The 18,620-nt window shown below is 42.4% G+C and overlaps 1 protein-coding gene, 1 long non-coding RNA gene and 3 other non-coding genes across 5 annotated transcripts; 3 read left to right on the top strand and 2 right to left on the bottom strand.

Annotated features, from left to right (window-relative positions):
* LOC148663045 (U7 small nuclear RNA) lies at positions 1-58 on the top strand. Its single transcript, XR_015938888.1, has one exon. It is a non-coding gene; the product is annotated as a U7 small nuclear RNA (small nuclear RNA).
* Positions 59-3,900: 3,842 nt separating this feature from the next.
* Positions 3,901-3,972, bottom strand: trnam-cau (transfer RNA methionine (anticodon CAU)). The gene has a single exon. It is a non-coding gene; the product is annotated as a tRNA-Met (tRNA).
* A 3,215-nt stretch (positions 3,973-7,187) lies between these two features.
* On the top strand, positions 7,188-9,140 carry LOC148663043 (zona pellucida sperm-binding protein 3-like). Its single transcript, XM_088630866.1, has 7 exons — positions 7,188-7,774; positions 7,876-7,991; positions 8,064-8,170; positions 8,250-8,424; positions 8,502-8,619; positions 8,818-8,918; positions 8,999-9,140. The coding sequence occupies exons 1-7, from the start codon at positions 7,217-7,219 to the stop codon at positions 9,138-9,140; spliced, it is 1,317 nt and encodes a 438-aa protein (XP_088486992.1). The 5' UTR covers positions 7,188-7,216.
* Positions 9,141-9,243: 103 nt separating this feature from the next.
* LOC148663042 (uncharacterized) lies at positions 9,244-9,592 on the top strand. Its single transcript, XR_015937130.1, has 2 exons — positions 9,244-9,422; positions 9,501-9,592. It is a non-coding gene; the product is annotated as an uncharacterized LOC148663042 (long non-coding RNA).
* A 2,783-nt stretch (positions 9,593-12,375) lies between these two features.
* Positions 12,376-12,448, bottom strand: trnaf-gaa (transfer RNA phenylalanine (anticodon GAA)). The gene has a single exon. It is a non-coding gene; the product is annotated as a tRNA-Phe (tRNA).
* Between the last annotated feature and the right edge of the window lie 6,172 nt (positions 12,449-18,620).

Below are 18,620 nucleotides of genomic sequence, written 5' to 3'. Positions count from 1 at the left end.
TGGAATTTTTGCTCTTTTAGTATTTGTCTAGAAGGCTTTCTGAAGTCAGGAAGCCCATTTATTTGGTGAAAAAAGATTCTGTATTAATATTAGTATATTTCTCATACAACATAAATAGGGTCTTTTATGAATAAAAAGATCTTGCACTTGGAAATCTTAATAAAGCTGTGTGCTTCCATACACTCGAGCAGTTTGGATTCCTAATATTTGACCTTAGGTGTGGGAAAGGGTCTTTTTTGCCATTTGATTTCCAATTGATCAGCATAGACCCATAAAGCAACCTCAGCAGTGACAAATGTGCAAAAAGTGATCACTTGTTTTCGCCCGCTTTCAAACTGAAACCCTTTGGTGTGTTAAGAGAATGTGATAACCACTACACTGCGCATGGTGGGAATGGGTGACTTGCAGAGAGTGTTGAACTTCGAGAAAGGACTTCTCTCAGGAATATATTTCCACATTCTGAAGAGGAGATTTTCTCCATTTCTGTAGTCTGACTTCCTCTTTTGCTAGAGAGCTGTAGAATGTGGAGTCACCTATCCAGCTCTGGGAGCAGTGTGTAGATAACAGGTTTGTTACTGCCTGATGAGCACAGTAAATTAATACAGCAGAATAAACACACTGAGTATTTGAAGGGAATTAACAATCTTTTACGTCTCGCCATGTTCAATGCTGCTGTCATTTCTGTAATATTGTGATTATCACATTCATCACACATGCGCAAGATCCCCTGTTTGAAATTGGGCAGAAACAGGTGTCTTTTTATGTTCTCACATTTTGCACTCCTGCCAGTGTTTTATGGATCTTGTTTTGTCTTATTGCAAGAATTCGAATTTCCTGTGTCATTCATCACATCACATCAAACAGCCAGCAGATCATGTCACCTTTCAGATAGTCATTCTTTTGCTTCCTAAATTTCCTAGAGACAGGTCTTTTCAGCAGAACTGACAAACGTGGCAAAGCAACCTGATAAGACCAGGTCCTAGAAGTCACTATTCAGTCAGTTACTACTGCCGAAATGCAAGCCCTTCCTCCAGCCTGAAGAAGTTGATCCTACATTACTCAGGAAGAAGATGTATCTACCAAACCTCAGAGAGCTGAACTGGATTACTCCCCTTCTGAATGACATAACGCTCTACCACGCCTCTTCGTGCACCCATGCTCGAACTTTGGGAGGCTACTGCAGACAGCAGAGGTTAGATCGTACACAGAGGTTGAAATAGCTCAGCTGAGAAAGCCTTAGACTGATGCTCTATAGGTCCCTGGTTCAATCTGGGGTTTTGGCATTTTGTTTCGTTGCGCCATTTGTTCCTCTATGCAATGCCCTGTGTCCAAAGTCACACTTCCCTTTCTCAGCCTGAATCCCAAACTAGAGTCTTTGTGTCCTTGAGTCCCTCTTTTACCGACACTGATGAAGTACAGAAATAACTTAACATATTTTGCACTCCTTATGGTGTTTTATGGTGGGACCTGTATTTCTCTATGAATTTCCTTAGTGACAGCCCATTTGTTTTCAATATATTTCTGGTGAAGTTATTACACCGGTCTCCCCTGGTGGCTTGTTTTCATATCTCACTTCTGACAATGACTTTTCTTATGTCACTTTGATGGGAGTACAATTGGAAAAAAAAACTAAAATGTGTGTAGTTGTTTCCATATCAAACCTGTCTTCCATTTTATACAGTATTCCACAGGAGTGAATCAATTCCTTGTTTAATTTTGCAAATGACCCTGCTGTCAAAAAAACTAAATTCCCATGTAGCCAAGGAGTTGCTGAAAAGCTCCTTCACTTTGATGTTTTGTGTTGTTATAACTAATTCATCTCCTTTTTAAAAAATAGATTTCTGTAGAAGAAAGGTGTCTCACACTACAGTTTAAATTGTAAACAGGTCATAGAAAAAGCTCCTTAGATCCCTGTCAGGAATCAAACCCCACTCTCCTGTATGACAGGCAGGGGTTCTCACCATGGTTAAATTGCAACCGTAATAATATTGACAACATTAATAAATGCATATATAATTGAAATTGAAAACATATCTAACACAGCATCTTTTCTGGTTATATACCACAATGCATTGCTGATATTTGTTGTTTGCCATTTAGGTTAAATACTGTCATGTTTTTCTCAGCAATCGTCTTTTGATGCGTAAGTATAAATAATGATAATACTATTTGAATACATACAGGTCTTAATATTATTTTGATTAAAAATAGTACGTTAATAAGCAATAAATGGCATATAAAATAGTGTGAAGGTGAAGATCACACAAAATCAACTACAAATGTGGGAATTTTACATTTTTAGGATTATAAATTGCATGTAGCACATTAGCAACACTACAGTAATGCTAATATAACAATAGTGTAAAAAAAATCCTGACCTAATTCCTTACAAATGCTGATACAAAATGTGAATGATTTCAGAGTTTCGGGGATTGGGTCTCCTGATAGAGATCAGAGATGAACTGAGCCATGTGGGAAAGTGTACAGAACTGGTGAACTCCCAATTCCACATCAAGAGGCTGATCACAATGGAAGAGTCCTGTACACACAAGTGAGTCCTTGACAACATGGACAATCAAAACGTACTGGTATGATATTATATTCTCTCTGTGGTGTAGAAAATATTCACTACTAGTATTATAGGTTACAGATAGGTCATTATATGACAGCTTACATCTGATTAATAGGATCCATCTCTGGCATACATTCTTATTTTTAGTTTATAATGTATAATCTTGCTAATTATTTTAATGCCAAAATAAAGTGTTTTATAAAAAGCTTCATGTTCTAAGAAATTACTACAACTTTTGAACTTTGAAATATTGCCACTTTGTATTCTAGGACTTAGCAAATACTGCAGAAAAGTGGAGTTAAAATGTGAAAATGTGTAATGGGTATGTCTGATTAGTTGATTAGTGAAGATCCAGTAGTAAAAATAGCTTCTAATATTATTTCTAATATAATATTATTTCCAGATAAACCAACTTTGGAGAGTAGGCAACAGTGATTTCAAAGAAAGTGTGTTCACAGTGTTGTTAAGGTATTGCTTATAGATTTTTTTATGTTTTTACATTACATTTTTACTTTGATCAAGTTAAAATATCCACAAAATTTAGCTTAAAGATACCTTGTTAACCACTGAATTTGCAACGTGTAAAACCGCTAAATTGTCTTTTAAAATATAAGGATTACAGTAGTACATTTGATACTAAATATTTGAGTAAATAAACGTTGAGTGAAAACTCGCTTGAGAAATGTCTAAGCTCAGTCATAATTTGGTTTTCAGACTTAAGACAAATTAACTGATGATGGAATTCAACTTCGCTGGCACAAACCAGAAAGATCAAAGACAAAAGAGGTGCCTGGGAGACACAAATCTTTTTAGAGCAATTAAAGGTACTCTTATTCTACGTTGTACTTTCAAACTTTGGGTACTCTTTAATTAGGACAGACTTTATTGCTCAATTACTATGATGCAAGCTAAACTTAATACACTGATTAAGCTTTGATCTTAGTAAACCTTAATGGTTCTTTTTTGAGATTATATTCAAGAAGAGATTAATCATCATTTGTCGATCATTTGTTCATTTGTTGGAGAACTTGACAATCTTTGACAATTATTATTAAATGAGCATTATACAAATGTGCGTTGATATTTTTAATATGTACCTTAATTGTAATATATATTAACACAATTGCTTTGATATGGATGTTCATTTGAAGGATTTGAGGAAACTATCAAGGATCGCAGAACAACCAAAGATACATTTGGGCATCTGCTATTGGTAAAGATGAAAGAGTACCGTAAGTGTGAAGCTTGCATACACAGGAGAGAAAAATCAGTTTTAATGCACTTCATTAAACTGATGGTGTGCTTATCAATCGTGCATAAAAAATATATAGCAGAGGATGGTTTCGATCCATCGACCTCTGGGTTATGGGCCCAGCACGCTTCCGCTGCGCCACTCTGCTGACAGCTGTCACAGTGTGATTCAACACAACTGCTCTATCTTTGCTCTCTAAAAGTGCGCCCAAGATGAAAAGTTTCAACGGCAAACGCAGACGTCACTTTGAGCACTTGGTCTTTTATAATACGAATCATCACACGTTGCTCTACATGGGCGTGTCTTCAAGATCGTTGAGAACCAAACCTTCTGCTTTCCGAGGCAACTGATTCTTTCCTTGTTAATTCACAAATCTTCAATGAGAATCAGTGAAACGAAAACCAAACACATGTACACACTCGCGTCCTAGCCTGAAAGAAAAATGATGGAAGCATTTGAGGAATAACAAGAGTAGTCTGAACAGCTCCAGTCTATCAACTGCTCTACAAAGTGATCGCTACTTCCACACCCAGTTTATAACACTGAAAATGATTCAGGAAGCACAGCAAAGTTCTAAAAGCAGTGGTTAAAAAGCGTCTACTGTAGATACATAAAATGACAATTTCTCAAAAGTAAAATCTTCAGCTTTTAAATATTGTCATCCATATATTTTCGTTTTTCTCTTTTTTACATAACACGCTTTCGAGAAATAGACTGTCTTGTAATGAAGGCTGCATTAGAAAATGTGTGTCTAAATTAAAATCGGGTTTATGACTTCTGCGTTTTTCAGCTTTCTTAGCGCTTGGGTCTCGATTCAGATATTGCAATGAAAGCAACAGGGGAGTAAGTTTTCCTTTTCTAAATCAAAGGTGATCTGCTCACAAGGAAGTATAAAAACTTCAGCGTTTACTTTTTGAAGACCGCAAATTGTCGAAACACTATTGCTTCATAAGCTAATAAGTAAGGTTTTTGAGCACGCATTGTATTACTAATGCTGTTATTAATTAAAAAAAAGCTTAAATTCACATAATGGAATTCGGACGGCTCAAAGTAGTCTATTCTTTGGACAACTTTACTTGCCCGCTGAGTAGAGTTTAAAGCAACGGCAGCAGTAGCAGTAGCAGTAATAGCAACAACGTGGTTAGAGTGTCACAATACACTCTATGAAATTATTGCGGCTTCAGATCGTTTTGTTCTGTTGAAGCTGCCTACAGGCTCTGAATTGCTGACATCGGCTGTGATCTTTTTTCAGGTTTCATGAAATTCTTCACATATTTGAAATATTTAATTCGGGTTCGCCTTATACACGGTGCAAACCGTACCTGCAGCAGAATGCTGTGGCACATGAAGCCGTTTTGTTTATCGGTTGTAAGGATTTAGGAGCGTACTACAAATCGAGCAAGCGAAAATAAAATTTAACAGGAGTCACTTTTTGGATTGCTAATTCATTGTGCTCTGCTCGTCTAGGTTCAAATCCCATCCTTGTCATGGTTAAGGCCTGAGACGTGTGTGTTTTTTCTTAACGGTGTTTGCATTTGTTTCCTCTTTACTCTTGTAAACTCAGGATTTTTTTTCCTTGGTGGCAACAATACGCTTCTGCAATACAGTAAATGGTAGACTCTGCTTTCAAATTAGCTGCACCGGGATTTAAAATTCAGGAATATGAATGGCCAATTGCTTACAGCTAGGGTTTTTACGTTTTCTTATTTAGCGATTTGTGTATCAATCTTTTAACAATTCATTAAAATGCTAACAATATGTAAAATCAAAACAACAGCACCGTTAAATGCTGGGGAGACAGGTAGTTGTTTTTTTCATCAGATGCCAATCTCTAATGCTGTGTGTGAGAGCTTACGTACCTTTCCTTTTCTCACATTTTCTGACAACTATTCCAAAGGGGCACCCTGTCAGCTCCTAATACTTTTTAAAAGTCTGCCTGCATGTTTGATTATTGTCGTTTTATTTAGAAAAAGTTCAATATTGATCATAACTAAAGAAAATTAGGATCACGAAGAAAAAAAGGGCTGAAGATGCGAGTCGCTCTTGAATCAAAGCTGGGCGACACGGGCTTCTGTTCTGATATGATTGTACGAGAAGCAGGAGGAATCTCTTCTCTCCTATGGAGCATGAGCTGAATCAGGAGTGAGACATTTCGTATGCTCGTGCATATGTTAACACATGACCTACATCGTAAAACTAAATTAAAAACTAACATTAAGTTGTCAAAGACATTCATTTATATACAAACAAGAGACAGACATAGTAATGATTCTACATTAACTTGTCCTGCACTGATCAGACTAATTGAAATGTATGAAAGCCCGTTTCCGCCAGGGAGTTACAAAAAAACGCGCTATGGTATCGCAGAATTCCGACTAAGTAACTCAGAATTGCGACTTAGTAACTCACAACTCCGACTTTATATCTCACATTTGCAACTTCGAAATAGCCCATATTTCATTGTCTGTCCTTTTGTTATTGTAACGGATTCGGGTTCTAGCTAGCAAGGCCTGGGTTTGAGCCAATACAGTGAGGCACGAAGTAGGGTGGGAGCGGCGAGGGCACAAGCCCTAGAACCCGAATTCGTTACAATAACAAAAGGTCAGACAATGAAATATGGGCTTTTCGAAGTCGCAAATGTGAGAGATAAAGTCAAAATTCTGAGTTTTTATGTCGCAATTCTATGATTCTAAGTCACAATTCTGAGATACCATAGTGCGTTTTTTTTACTCCCTGGCGGAAACGGGCTTCCATAGGTTCTCAGTGCTGCGAAGCAAAAGCAATCTCTGGAAAATCAGACAAATTATTATCAGATCATGTCAAAAGCTGATCAGTATTTCTTTACTGGGAAGCAAAGAAATGCTTGTATTACACATTTTAATATGACATGCAATTACACATGAAAAATAGTAAAATTATTTTCATTGCGGTACGTGTTGATAGAACAGCCCCCTCGATAAAAGAAAGTGTGGACGGACTTGTCGCATGTTCCGTACTCTGTCTGACAGCGAGTTTAACACACTTTCCACGGAAATTAGAAACTAATTGAACAATAAATTAATCTGAGCAAATTTTACACGTGTGGGTGATTTAATTCTGTCGAAATTGCGTGGAACTCCTCCGCTGAGGTCAGATACACACGGGAAAATGTTCAGGCGGCTTCACGGAGTCCCGCCTCAGACTGAAATCAGGTTCTAATTAGACGCTGAGAACAATCCGGATCTCTATATGTAATTGATTGTGTTGATTGTGTGACCAGGTGTGCGGTAACAGGTCCTGCCAGTATAAAAACCTAGTCACCGCGTTCACACTTTATGCTTTCTTGCTTCAACACAGTTTATTGGTTTACTTATTTTACTCCTGTAGCAATTGAGCGGGACGTTAATTTGGCGATGCGCTCGTTTCTCTTTATGTTGTGCCTGTGCACAGGGGCCGGGCTCCCCGCACTGGTTTCCGCCGGGCCGGCTGGCTGGGACTCTCGGGAATTGGCGCTCCAGGCCGACCTCCCGGCTCCTGAAGACGCAGCCCAGTTGGAGGATTTGAACCTGGCAGATGCGCCCTCCGAAGACCTGTCTGCAAGCGAGAACGACTCGCAGTCCTTGGCTCCCGACTTTCGCCGCCTTCCCGTGTCCAGAGACGCGTACTCGCCCTACTTCGACAAGGAGAAGATGAAGCCCGAAGCCGGCAGCCGCCCCTTACCCGCCTACATCAAGAGCGTCCTGTTTCCTCCCCAGGGAGGGCGGCAGCCGGCTCGCCCGGCCATCGGGGGCACCCGAGGAGTGGCTGTGTGGTGTGACTCCAGCAGGATGTACGTGAGGGTCAGTCGGCTCCTGTTCGGCTTCAGCTGTCGGCCATCGGAGGTGACCTTGGGCAACTGCAGCGTCAGCCGAACCACACGCAGTTACTTCTACTTCATCTACGGGCTTCACGAGTGCGGCACCGAGCGATCGGTAAGCGTGTCTTCATCTACAGGCAGTGTATCGACGTGAGCTGTAGGGCCAGTGTCGGGGTTGCCTTTCCTGGGAATATCCCTTCCTCTGTGACCCTGCAGGTTGTCCAGGGCCGCCTGGTGTACTCCAACACTCTCCGCTATGCCCCGCCCTCCTCCAGTGCACCTGTGCATCGCTTCATTCCCTTCTCTGTGCCGGTCAAGTGCTCCTACAACAGGTAGGCAGGGCTCTGCTGCTGAGAAGCCACTAGGAAAGTGTCCAGAAGCCCCTCATCCCCTCTGTTCTGCAGGTTCCACTACTCCTACAAGGTTGGCTATGTCCCCACGTGGGCCAGGAGAAGGACCTTCTTCAAGGACCTGAAGAACAAACACAGCTTTGTGCTGCTCACCACCAACTGTAAGCTCCTTGAGTGAGTGGCTCCTCCTGCCTGCAGGGGGTGCTGTGTGCAGGTGTAATGCTGCCTCTCTCTCTCCAGCCCGCTGGGTCCGGCTCTCTCCTAAGGATGAGTACTTCCTGGGTCAGCCCATGTACTTCCAGGCCACTGCCTACTTTGCCACAGCAGAGCAGAGGCTGTACATCCACTCGTGTTATGTAACGGAGAAACCAGACCAGCACTCCCAGCCCCGTTTCCCTGTGATCGACAACTTGGGGTACGGCCCCTTCTGGGAGGGGAGGTGGGCAGGAGCCCTGAGAGCCTGCGGGGGTTCATCCTTGTCCTTGTCCCCAGGTGCATGGTGGACAGCAAGGCAGATGGCTGCCTGTCCAGGTTTGTCCCCTCCAAGCAGAAGGATGTGCTCCGCTTCACAATTGATGCCTTCCTCTTCCAGAAGAAGCTGTCCAGGAAGGTACTGCTCTCAAAGGCTGCTCAGCCTTCTTGCTCTACTGATCCATGGTCTGCTTTCACATCCATGATCTAGATGTGAACCAGACTGTGGCAGCTGTAGTGCCTAGAGCTGCCAGCTTGCCTTCACTGATGGCAGAAGGTCTTTCTCTGTCCCTCTATTGGCCTTGATCCCTTAATGCTGTGACCTTCCCTCTTGCAGCATGAAGTGACTGAGCTGTACATGCACTGTGTCATGGCTGTGGCTCCTGCTAAAGCAACACCAGGGACCAAGTCCTGCACCTACAACAGGGAGGCTAAGAGGTACTTCTGCAAGGAGCCTGCTGAGGGTGCTCTGGGACATGCCAGGTTTAGGCCTCACCTGTCCTCCTCCTCTCCTCCAGGTGGGAGGAGCTGTATGGTGACCATGAGGTCTGTGCCTGCTGTGAGTCCAGGTGTGCTGGCAGTCGGAATGAAGGTGGGTCTGGTTCTCTATCCCTTGTGGATGCATCTCTGCCCAAGAGACAACCATGCTTGGACAACTGAGGAATGATCCCGTGCTGGACAAAGGGACTGTTTAGATGAGTAGACTGTGGGTCTCTCGGTATAGCGGATCCCTTACTCCTGGGTGCTGCTTGTCCACAGGTCCCAGGAGCCTGGTGACCAGCAGTCGGGTGGCTGTGGCACCAGTAGAAGCTCCTCTGGATGTGGGAGCTGACTGGACTGAGGATGAGGAAGGAGACCCTCAGACCTCCAGTGAAGATGCTGAGAGCACCAGTGAGGATGTGGAGGGAGCAGATGACTTTGGAGATGTTGGCCAGTGGACAGGTAGGGTCTGGCAGGAGGAGCTCCTGTAGGGGTGGTGTCCTGCAGTGTAGCTGGATTGTTCTCCTTCTTCCTCCCCAGGTGCCTGAATGAAGGCTCCAGCCTGGCCCTTGTGACTCTCCTGCCTCCACTTGCCTTGTAATGGCAACATCTCAATAAAGCTGTGAAAGACCCTTCTGTCTGCCCTTGTTTCTTTATGGTTTATAGGTTTGAATGGGGTGGAGGAATTCAAGGGAAGTGAGACCCATTAATCAAGGGAAGTATTTGTGGGGGTTCCCCTTTCAAGAATGCTTCCCGTATTGTTGCCAATGAGGACTGAAAATGGCTGGAGTAATAAAGCATTGTACTGGGGGAAGATAGCCGCACTATTCCTTGGGCAGGTCATTGTGACTTTTTTACTGGGGGAGAGACAGAGGTGTTCAATATACTGGCAGTCCTCCTGTTTCCCAGAGGGGTAGTGCTTATGGAGTGTGAGTTGCTACTGTAGTGCCCAGTAAGAGTGAGATCTGATGTCCTATTCTAGGCTGCACAAACTTCCTAAAAGAAACACAAGGAAGGGATTGTCAACAGGGGCTTGGTGTAAAGTAGGCCTTCCCTTCCTTAGCAGAGGAACAATTCTGGTGCCCAAACATCAGTGAATAAAGGTACAGTTAGAATCTTGGAGGTCTTGTCTTATGGGTGTTGGTTTCACAGTATTGGACAGTCACGGGAAGTATTCAGATTGAAACTGGAGATCCCAGTACTTGATCCGGAAGACAAGTGTTCACAACCACCTCTACCAGCAGCACAGACTGTGTAGATTGAGACTGAACGCTTACTACACAAAGCCTCTCCACTGTTTCAGTGTCCCATGTCATGAATTTCAAGTGAATCCTAGTCTCCCGTTGTGACTACCTATAATTTGCACAAATCCTGCTGGCCCACTAACACTGTTAATTTTTAGCCCTACTGCACTGCCCTATTAAAGTTTCAAGGATTTAGGATAAACTATTTTATATAATGGTTCCAAAGGTGGCTTCGCAAAGCACTTGAAATAATTACAATAAGAATACACAGGATAAAACAATTCCAATAGACAGAGGAGACCATGGATGGTGGTACTGTAGATTATGCCGGTTCAGGGACGCCAAATATGTAATCATAGTGGCTCTCTGAAGGCACCAGTTCTGTAGGGTTTGGGCATTTACTGAGACAATTATTAATTGTAGCAGTAAATCACAAAGTTGATTCTTTTGATGGCTTTAGAATCCAACCATGCGACATAACTCAAACAACGCGCACACACAGGTACTAATACACAAGGATACATTTATTAATACATAGAATATGCATATAAACCTAACAGATCTTATCGAGAGGGTTATCAGAATACAAAAGATATATTCAATCAGTTACAAAGAGTTACACATCAAGAGGACATACGTTCAGTATATCATTCATTAAGACCGTTTCGTAAAGTGGACTTGGTTACAACTTCTACATTAGATACTCAAACAAGTACATAACTCTTAGGAATTAAATTGATATCAACTGGTTGGGATAACAATTGAATTCTCGAGCTGTAATGCATTGAAGTTGAATACTCATCCAATCTTTGGGGATTCAGATCTCCTGCGGGCACAAAGGAACAGTTGCAGGCTGTTGCTGTCCAATCCGCGCTCTCTGGCTCGGTGCCAGGCTGTGCTGTGCGGCTTGCGACGGTGCGCTGCTGATGCTCATTGTTGGCTTTAACTAGCAAAGTTTGTGCACAGGAGAAAAGATGACTGTGGGTCCCAGCAAGTCAGGAAGAGGACCGGTTCGTTCCTGATGAAGAGCTAGTTCTGAATAGTGATTCAGCTTTCCACAGTTCCGACCTGTTCACGAGGCCTGCTGCTGGTTACTCTCTGGCAACCTCCACTCTAGACTCTTCGAACAAAGGAAGGTTCTGGCACTCGGACACACTGGCCGTTCCATGGTTGTCCGGGCTGAGTCTCAGGATGGTCAGGAGGCGCGCTGCGAGAATGTCCTGCCCTTGGGAGCCTTCTGCTCCTGGGCCGTCCTGCCCTGGAATTCTCCTTTGAATTCCCTTTAGAACAGTCCACAGAATCCTCTCCAGAATCTTGCTGAATCTCAATCTGAATCTGAATCTCTGTGTTGCCTGTTTTTACCTGGAGGAACTTCAGCTCATTGATTGGCTAAAAGTTCCATGGGCATCAGAGTCCCACGTGGGTTACTCGGCCCTACCAGTCCCTGATTGGTTGATCAAGGTGAGATATGAGTCACTTACTCCTGACACTTAGTAATGCAGTCCAGATGTCCAACTGGCACTCCCTAGACAGATAGGCGCCAATGGGTGACCATTGATCATGATAGCCAGGCTTAGCTAAGTGCATCCCCTTTGGGAGCTGTCCTTGGACCTTAAATCACCTTGCATGAATGGTTTCTCTGTGGCTGCACCACAGAGATGAACAGAGAAATGAGGCCTAATTTGGGAAAGCTCAGAAACACTTAATTCTGCCTTATTTTTAAGCCTCGCCGCTACATATCCCCCCTTTTTGAAGGTCACGAGGTCCTGAGGCGTTGTTGCCTTCAAAACAAAACAGAGTTAAGTGATGTCCCTTGTCATTAGAACACTAATCTTAAATGTCTACATTACTCCTCGAGAATTCATACCAGAACCAGCATTGGGAACAAACAGGATGAATAACATCTGGAGTATGTATAAACACGGTAGGAGACATTATCTCAGTCTAGGAATTACACATGAGGAAGTTCACTGTCAATATCTGATACCTCTGTAGTAGATATTTGGGGAGAAGTCACTTCCTTTCTTTTGACATGCTACCTTTGACTCATTCATGCTACCCAGAGTACATCTTGATGTGAGACTACATCATTCAGAGTACACTGAGAAAGGGACGCGTCACTTTAGGAAGGGGGCGCTGGAGAGAGGAACAAAGGGCGCGATGAAACAAAATGCCGAAACCTGGGATCGAACCAGGGACCTTTAGATCTTCAGTCTAACGCTCTCCCAACTGAGCTATTTCGGCGGTGCGCAAAGCCCACAGCCACCTGCTCCAGCCTTCCTGTGTTGTGGCATGAGCGCACCAAGAGTAGCGGGAGAGTGTTGCAGGAACGTCACTCAGAAGGAAAGCCACCCAGCTGCGCCCTCTGAGCTCTGTCCAGCGCATCTTCCTCGCATGGACTCCTGCCTGCGACGGGCAGGAAACAATTAGCAAGAACAGAACGACACCCCATGGGTGTCTCATGACCGCACCTTAGGTTGTGACACGTGCAGGTGTGAGGGGTTGCCGGGCTACTTTGGAGCAGAGCTTGGGCGGAGGGGGGGCGGGAAAGCAGACAAAGAGGTGACACCTCAAGGTCTGCACGATCACAGCTCTCCGCCGCCCCAGGCTTCCGCTCGATAAGCTACTGGACACACCCGCCCCTCCTCACACAGACCGTGGAAAAGCCCCCGAGTGGGAGGGCTCTCTCTTCCTCCCAGGAGCTCTTGGACACGACGCACAGACAGGGCGCGGGGAGCCGCCACCTGCAAACACGGCTCCAGGCAGGACTCCACTCCGCAGGAGCCGCAGAGCAGAGGAGATGAGGGCAGCTTAGCTCCTGTACAGAGACCTGAGCTGTTGTTGCTGTGGATGCTGTCTTTTCTGTTCTCGGGGTAGGACATCAGGAAGCACATTGAAGCGCTGCGACATGCACTGTAGAGATCCCGCCACTACTGGGCACGATTTCCCCGGATCGAAACCGGGCGGAAACAGGCCCGTTTCGTTTGTTGCCATGCACACTGTTTGGGGATTCGCCTAGCGCTGTGATCGAACAGACCCACTCACCTCTTAGTGTGGCGGGATCTGCACAGTGGATGTCGCAGCGCATCCTGCTTTCACTTCAATGCGTGTCCTGATGTACCCTGGTCTCCCGCGTGACAGGTGGGGATACTTGCCACTATACTAACGAGGAAGACATCGCTCTCTGCTTAGTGTGCAAAACACTTACTTGCAGCATTGTGGGTGCTGTGGTTTAAATGATATTGGTTTGTGAACAGAATACCCCTATCCCAGTACATTGTGCCACATTAAATAAACACACGAGAAAAAGAGATTCAGAACGCAAAGCTGTGTCAGTGTTCTGTGTAAAAAATCGGTTTGAACATCATGGGAGCTGTTTTTAATAAGCTGCTGAGTAAAGAATATTTTAATCTTCCTGCTGTCAGTAGTATTGTGCATATAGTTGACTCTTACCTGAATGAAAACAGGACGTAAAGGAAGGGTTTCAGAATTCAGACAAAGCTTTATTCCCGTGCTTACAGTCTGAGTAATTGGAGACTGCGCTATTCTGTTGCCTATGGTCATATACGGGTTTTTCGCATGAAGCCGTATTGAACAGTATTTCTCGCGTTGTGAACTTGTGTATACAGCGGTCCCCCGGGTTCCAGTTAGTGCGTAATTACGCATCGATGAAAAACCGGAGGTTTAAAAAAAGATAATTAGCTCACTGATACTTTGATGTAGAGGCTGTGGAAATATCCACGTCGTGGTCTTTAAAATGCATTTGGTTTGAAGGCGTTCTGTGCTTCCGTTGCGAAGATATGGACAAAAGACTATTCGTGCTTGGTCCAAGAAATGTAATATAAACGAAAAAGTAAAGGCTGAGAAAGCATTCACAATGTATTTTATGCACAAAGCAAGTATTCTCGCGATTCTAAGAGGTTTCGTGTAAACGCTACAGGCGTGGCAAAATCGTTTTCGAACTTCAAGCTAACTTTACCCCGGTGTTTTACCCTGCTCCTTTCTACACTGAACTGGTCATTTGGACACCGTAAGACAAGAGAGACACATTTCTATGTAATCAGGAAACCAGGAATCCTAACCGTTAGCCCGTTAGTGCCACAGGAAAAAAAAAAACGTTTCAGCAAGATAAAATTGCAGGATAAACACATTTTTTTCTTTTTCGTAGCGCTTGTGTTTTGTTTGATTTAGCGAATTTTATACACTTTATTTCTGACACATGACTTAAAAGGCTGGTAGAGTATATTTAATACAAGAGCGCTGAACAACAATTTTCATCTACCGTATTGTCATGTTTTTTAAAAAAGCAAGTTAAATGCATATATAGTAAATGTTTTTTTTTTCATATAATAGTGTTTATGGTCTGATAAACGTAATTCATTATTTAACGGACATTTGGTATAATTAAAAAAAAATACTCATTCACGAATGTAAACATTTTTTACAATAACGTGTTCTATTGTGATCTTGCGCCCCATGCAGCAATATCACCAGACAGTTTAATGGTCTGTCGTCCTTTTACAGTTCTGGGTTTTATTCTGTCTTCAGATGCACCAGATGTATTTTTAAAATACGTAAATAACAATTCTGGTGCAGCGAGGCATTCTGATTAATTCAGATTCACTCTTCACGTGTGTTATAGATATCATATAATGTTTTTGTATCCACGCAAAACCTCGCATGAAGTTGATAAACTTTGCCTGTAACATATTTAACAAGGTACAGTGCCAAACTATTAAAATACATCAGAAAAGAACCCGAACTCATCTAATTTATGTATTTGAAACGAACGGATGGGAGACTTTAATATGGCTTTCTGGAAATTCACTTTTAGGAGTTTTCGGAAGTCTGGACCCAGATATACAGTGAGGGAGGAGTGCTTGACTTCCTGCTTTCAGCTCGTGCATTGTTTCTACTTGTGACCACCAACAGAGAGAGCTTTACCGGTTCACAGAAACGTCCCAGGAGGTTTCTGGGTTAAGATGGAAGAATAAATTTAATAAATGGAGATGTTATTGCCGCTGGGGAGTATGAAGGCGGTTTAGCGAGGCGGTGGCGTGTCGAGGGAAGAGACGCGCATTCCTCACGGGCAGCGCAGAGCAATGAGTCACACCTGCTGCGCGCTGAGTCCTGTCCTATATAACCGCTGAGCCCGGACACCCACAGCCTTTCCAGCCAGTGCTGGAGTTTTTTTTTTAAATAATACTTCAGAAGGTGCAGAAACGGACTCTTTTGCTCAGTTGAGGCTATAGGAATCTGTGTTTCTTTTCAGGCTGTCAGGAATAGCGCTTATGATATTTTTTTTTTTCTCAGACTAAACAGTATCATTGGGCTGCATTTCAGTTAAACGCCTAGTTTAGGAAGATCAAGAATGAGTTAGGGAAGGCAGAGGTGGAGACTAATGGAAGTTATGAAAGCCATTAATGGGTTGTCTCTGCTTGAGCTTGATTTACACCTTCATAGTGCGAAGTCTAGGGGTTAATTGCAACAAACTGAAAGTGAAGTACTAACAGGCGTTCAACCCGTGTTTAGTACGCAGCTGTGGTCTGAAGTTGTGCTCCACCTTAAGTCCAATTGCAACGAACGTTGCTGCTGTGCTTAGTCCAGCACCGTACTAAACCTGTTCTCAATTGCAACGAACACAGAGTAATAGTTGTTGCCCTCTAGAAGTGACTAAACTAGTGAATTATTTTAAACCACGTCTTAATATGGCTTGAGCAACTTAGTACCATAACGATGAATTGCATTAGAAGGCTCCAGAATATAATGGAAATAATATCGTTACCACGTACTGAATTTATGCATCCGTCGCTTGGAAACATTGTAATATTTAATTAAAATTGCTTAACACTCATACCACATTTATTCATGATGAAGTTGATTTAATGTGGGTATTTACAAAAGTGACATTTACTTATGTTGAATGTTAATCATTACTAGTAGCTGTGAAGTTTAAGGTGCTAGGGAGTGAAGAGAACAGAACCTAAGCTATTATTTATATAAATGTAGCGTGAGCCTTTAATGTGTTTTATAAAATCGAGGAGTCAACTGGATAGATTTGTTAAATATTTTAGTGGTGGGTCTCCGTATTTGTGGTTATCGGAGGAAAGCAGGGATGAGGAGGAAATAGGTGGCACCCAAGCATGTTAAAGGAAAAAACTTGGCATCTTAAGTGATTTATGATGGTTTACAGTCCTTTTTCTGTCCTGTGGCTGTGATCCAATGACTGTGTTGAAACAGCCAGGGTTGTGCTAGCTCTTGATGGACTGGTATGCAAACCAAATGACAGACAAGCAAAGCGTTGTTTTACAATTCTGAAAGCTCGTTCAATGTGGCTTCTTGTGTTTTTATGACTCCTGTTATAGTGCTGGTCTTGTAATGTTGTTGGATTGTGCGCAGGTGTCAGAAGATACCGTTATAAAGGATAAGCATGAGTTAGCAAAACAACACGCCAGCAAGCACTTCCCCACTTTGAAAGGAAGATGCTGGAACTGATTCTGAGAAGGTCAGACGAACAATAATTGTTGTATTTATTTGCTCAGGTAGTTTTATAAGTTTAATTTTCAGTTAAGTTCTGTTAAAAATAAATGAATGTCAAATTAATACAGTAGTGTCCTGTCTCAAGCCCACAGCCGCAGTTCTCATTTGTTTTGTGACTTATTGCAATTGAGTATCCCTCATTTGGTGAATTGTAGCCTCAATGCAATTCTTACATTTAAAAACTATATTTAAACTAAATTTCCTGACTAATTTTAAACAAGAGACAAAGTAATTAGCATGGCCTATGAATTAACCTACTAATCAGATGAAATGTTCTGATGCACAGTCCCCTGCAATTCGGGCTAAATAGCACAACAACAATGCTGAGCCCTGTGAACTGGATTAAGCACAAGATGAGCTGAGCTCCAACTTTGTTCCAAATGTTTATTAAGCACAAGTTGAGCTGAACTGAAAGGAAGACATTGGAACTGACTAAAAAATAACTTAATTTGAAATGTGCGCTCCTACTGATACAGGAGAGAGAGAAAATCAAAGTTCTGAAAAGTAAGCACAAGGCACACCCTGCTAAAGAAATGTATTGCCTTAAAAAAAAATGCTTAGGTCGGAGGAACAATTGTTTTTTTTTGCACAAGTTTAATTTCCAGTTCTGTTAAAAATTAAACTTAACTTTACTGGTTATTAGTCGGTGTGTTTTGTAATGATTTAGCTATAACGATGTGTCCACTTATTCATCTGGAGTGTTAAACAAAATTTATGCTGCAATAATACAGTAGTGTTTAATTTCAGATGCACAGCTGCGGTTCTCATTTGTTTCATGACTAATTACAATTGGGTATCTCATTTAATAATGACGTAGCCTCATCAGGTGAATTGTAGCCTAAATGCAATTCTTAAATTAAAAACTAACTGATTTGTCAGGAAATTTAGCTTGAATATAAAGAAGAAACAGAAAAGTAATTGTATATTAACGTGGCCTATGTATTATCCTACTAATCAGAAGTGTTCTGATGTACAGTCCTCTCCAGTTCGGGCTAATTAGTATAACAAGGCCGAGCCCTTGGAACCGGATTAAGCACAAGTTGAGCTGAGCTCCATCTTTGTTCCACATGTTTTTGCTGCAATTGAACTCGGAGCGGGAGATGATCTCCAGAATGTACCGTACTAACTTAGCACGCAGCTGTGTTTTAACTTGGGATGTCCATTGCAATTGACCCTGTGGGTTTATATACATGGGTTTCTCTGCATACACTACCATAAAGGAGGAATGGTGAGTTGGAGGGAGGGCGACAGCTTGGTTTATCAAGAATACACCAAACTGAGTAGAACTACAGATCCAACCATTCTAAATGTGCAGTAAATAGCAGTGCTTGTTCTGCAAAGAACTGTAGGATACCGCATGATGTATCAAAGTAGGGTGAAATATCTTGTAAAACCGCCAGGTGGAGCTATGAAAGCTTAATGTCTCATGTGCAGCATTTGCGCTGTTGCTAGAAAATGTTTGGTTTTGAATCCCTGTCAATACTGAGGGACAATCTTTTGTCAATTACAGAATTTAACAGTCTAAACGGTACATACAATTTAATAATTTTAAGCTTTGTATAACATTGATAAAAATTAAACTGATTAAAAAGTACACTGAAGTGTTATAGAGGACACGCGTTGTGTATTCTCTTACATTTAAAAAAAACATTCATTTTAATGTGATATGAAAGATTAATAAAGAATAATATTGGATAGGCTGTAAGCTCAAAATATTACCATAGTCCACTTTCTTTCTAAACATCTGCATCAATTTGTCTCATTCACCCATGATTACTTAAACATTTTGCCTGCCCTTTTCAGCTTTAGCTTTGTTTGAACCCAGCTCCTGGCATGAGTTTTCCTTTAACAAAAACATTTCTTTGAAAAACTAAAA

This window comes from Lepisosteus platostomus, chromosome 5, assembly GCF_059453375.1.
Source record: "Lepisosteus platostomus isolate fLepPlt1 chromosome 5, fLepPlt1.hap1, whole genome shotgun sequence".
Classification (NCBI taxonomy): domain Eukaryota; kingdom Metazoa; phylum Chordata; class Actinopteri; order Semionotiformes; family Lepisosteidae; genus Lepisosteus; species Lepisosteus platostomus.
This window is presented reverse-complemented; position numbering and strand designations above follow the sequence as displayed.

Bases quoted from the DNA above. Each gene is read 5' to 3' on its own strand.
- LOC148663043 (XM_088630866.1), top strand. From the start codon at position 7,217: ATGCGCTCGTTTCTCTTTATGTTGTGCCTGTGCACAGGGGCCGGGCTC. The intron at 7,992-8,063 runs GTAGGCAGGGCT...TCTGTTCTGCAG, and splicing joins GTCAAGTGCTCCTACAACAG to GTTCCACTACTCCTACAAGG. The intron at 8,919-8,998 runs GTACTTCTGCAA...CCTCTCCTCCAG, and splicing joins TACAACAGGGAGGCTAAGAG to GTGGGAGGAGCTGTATGGTG.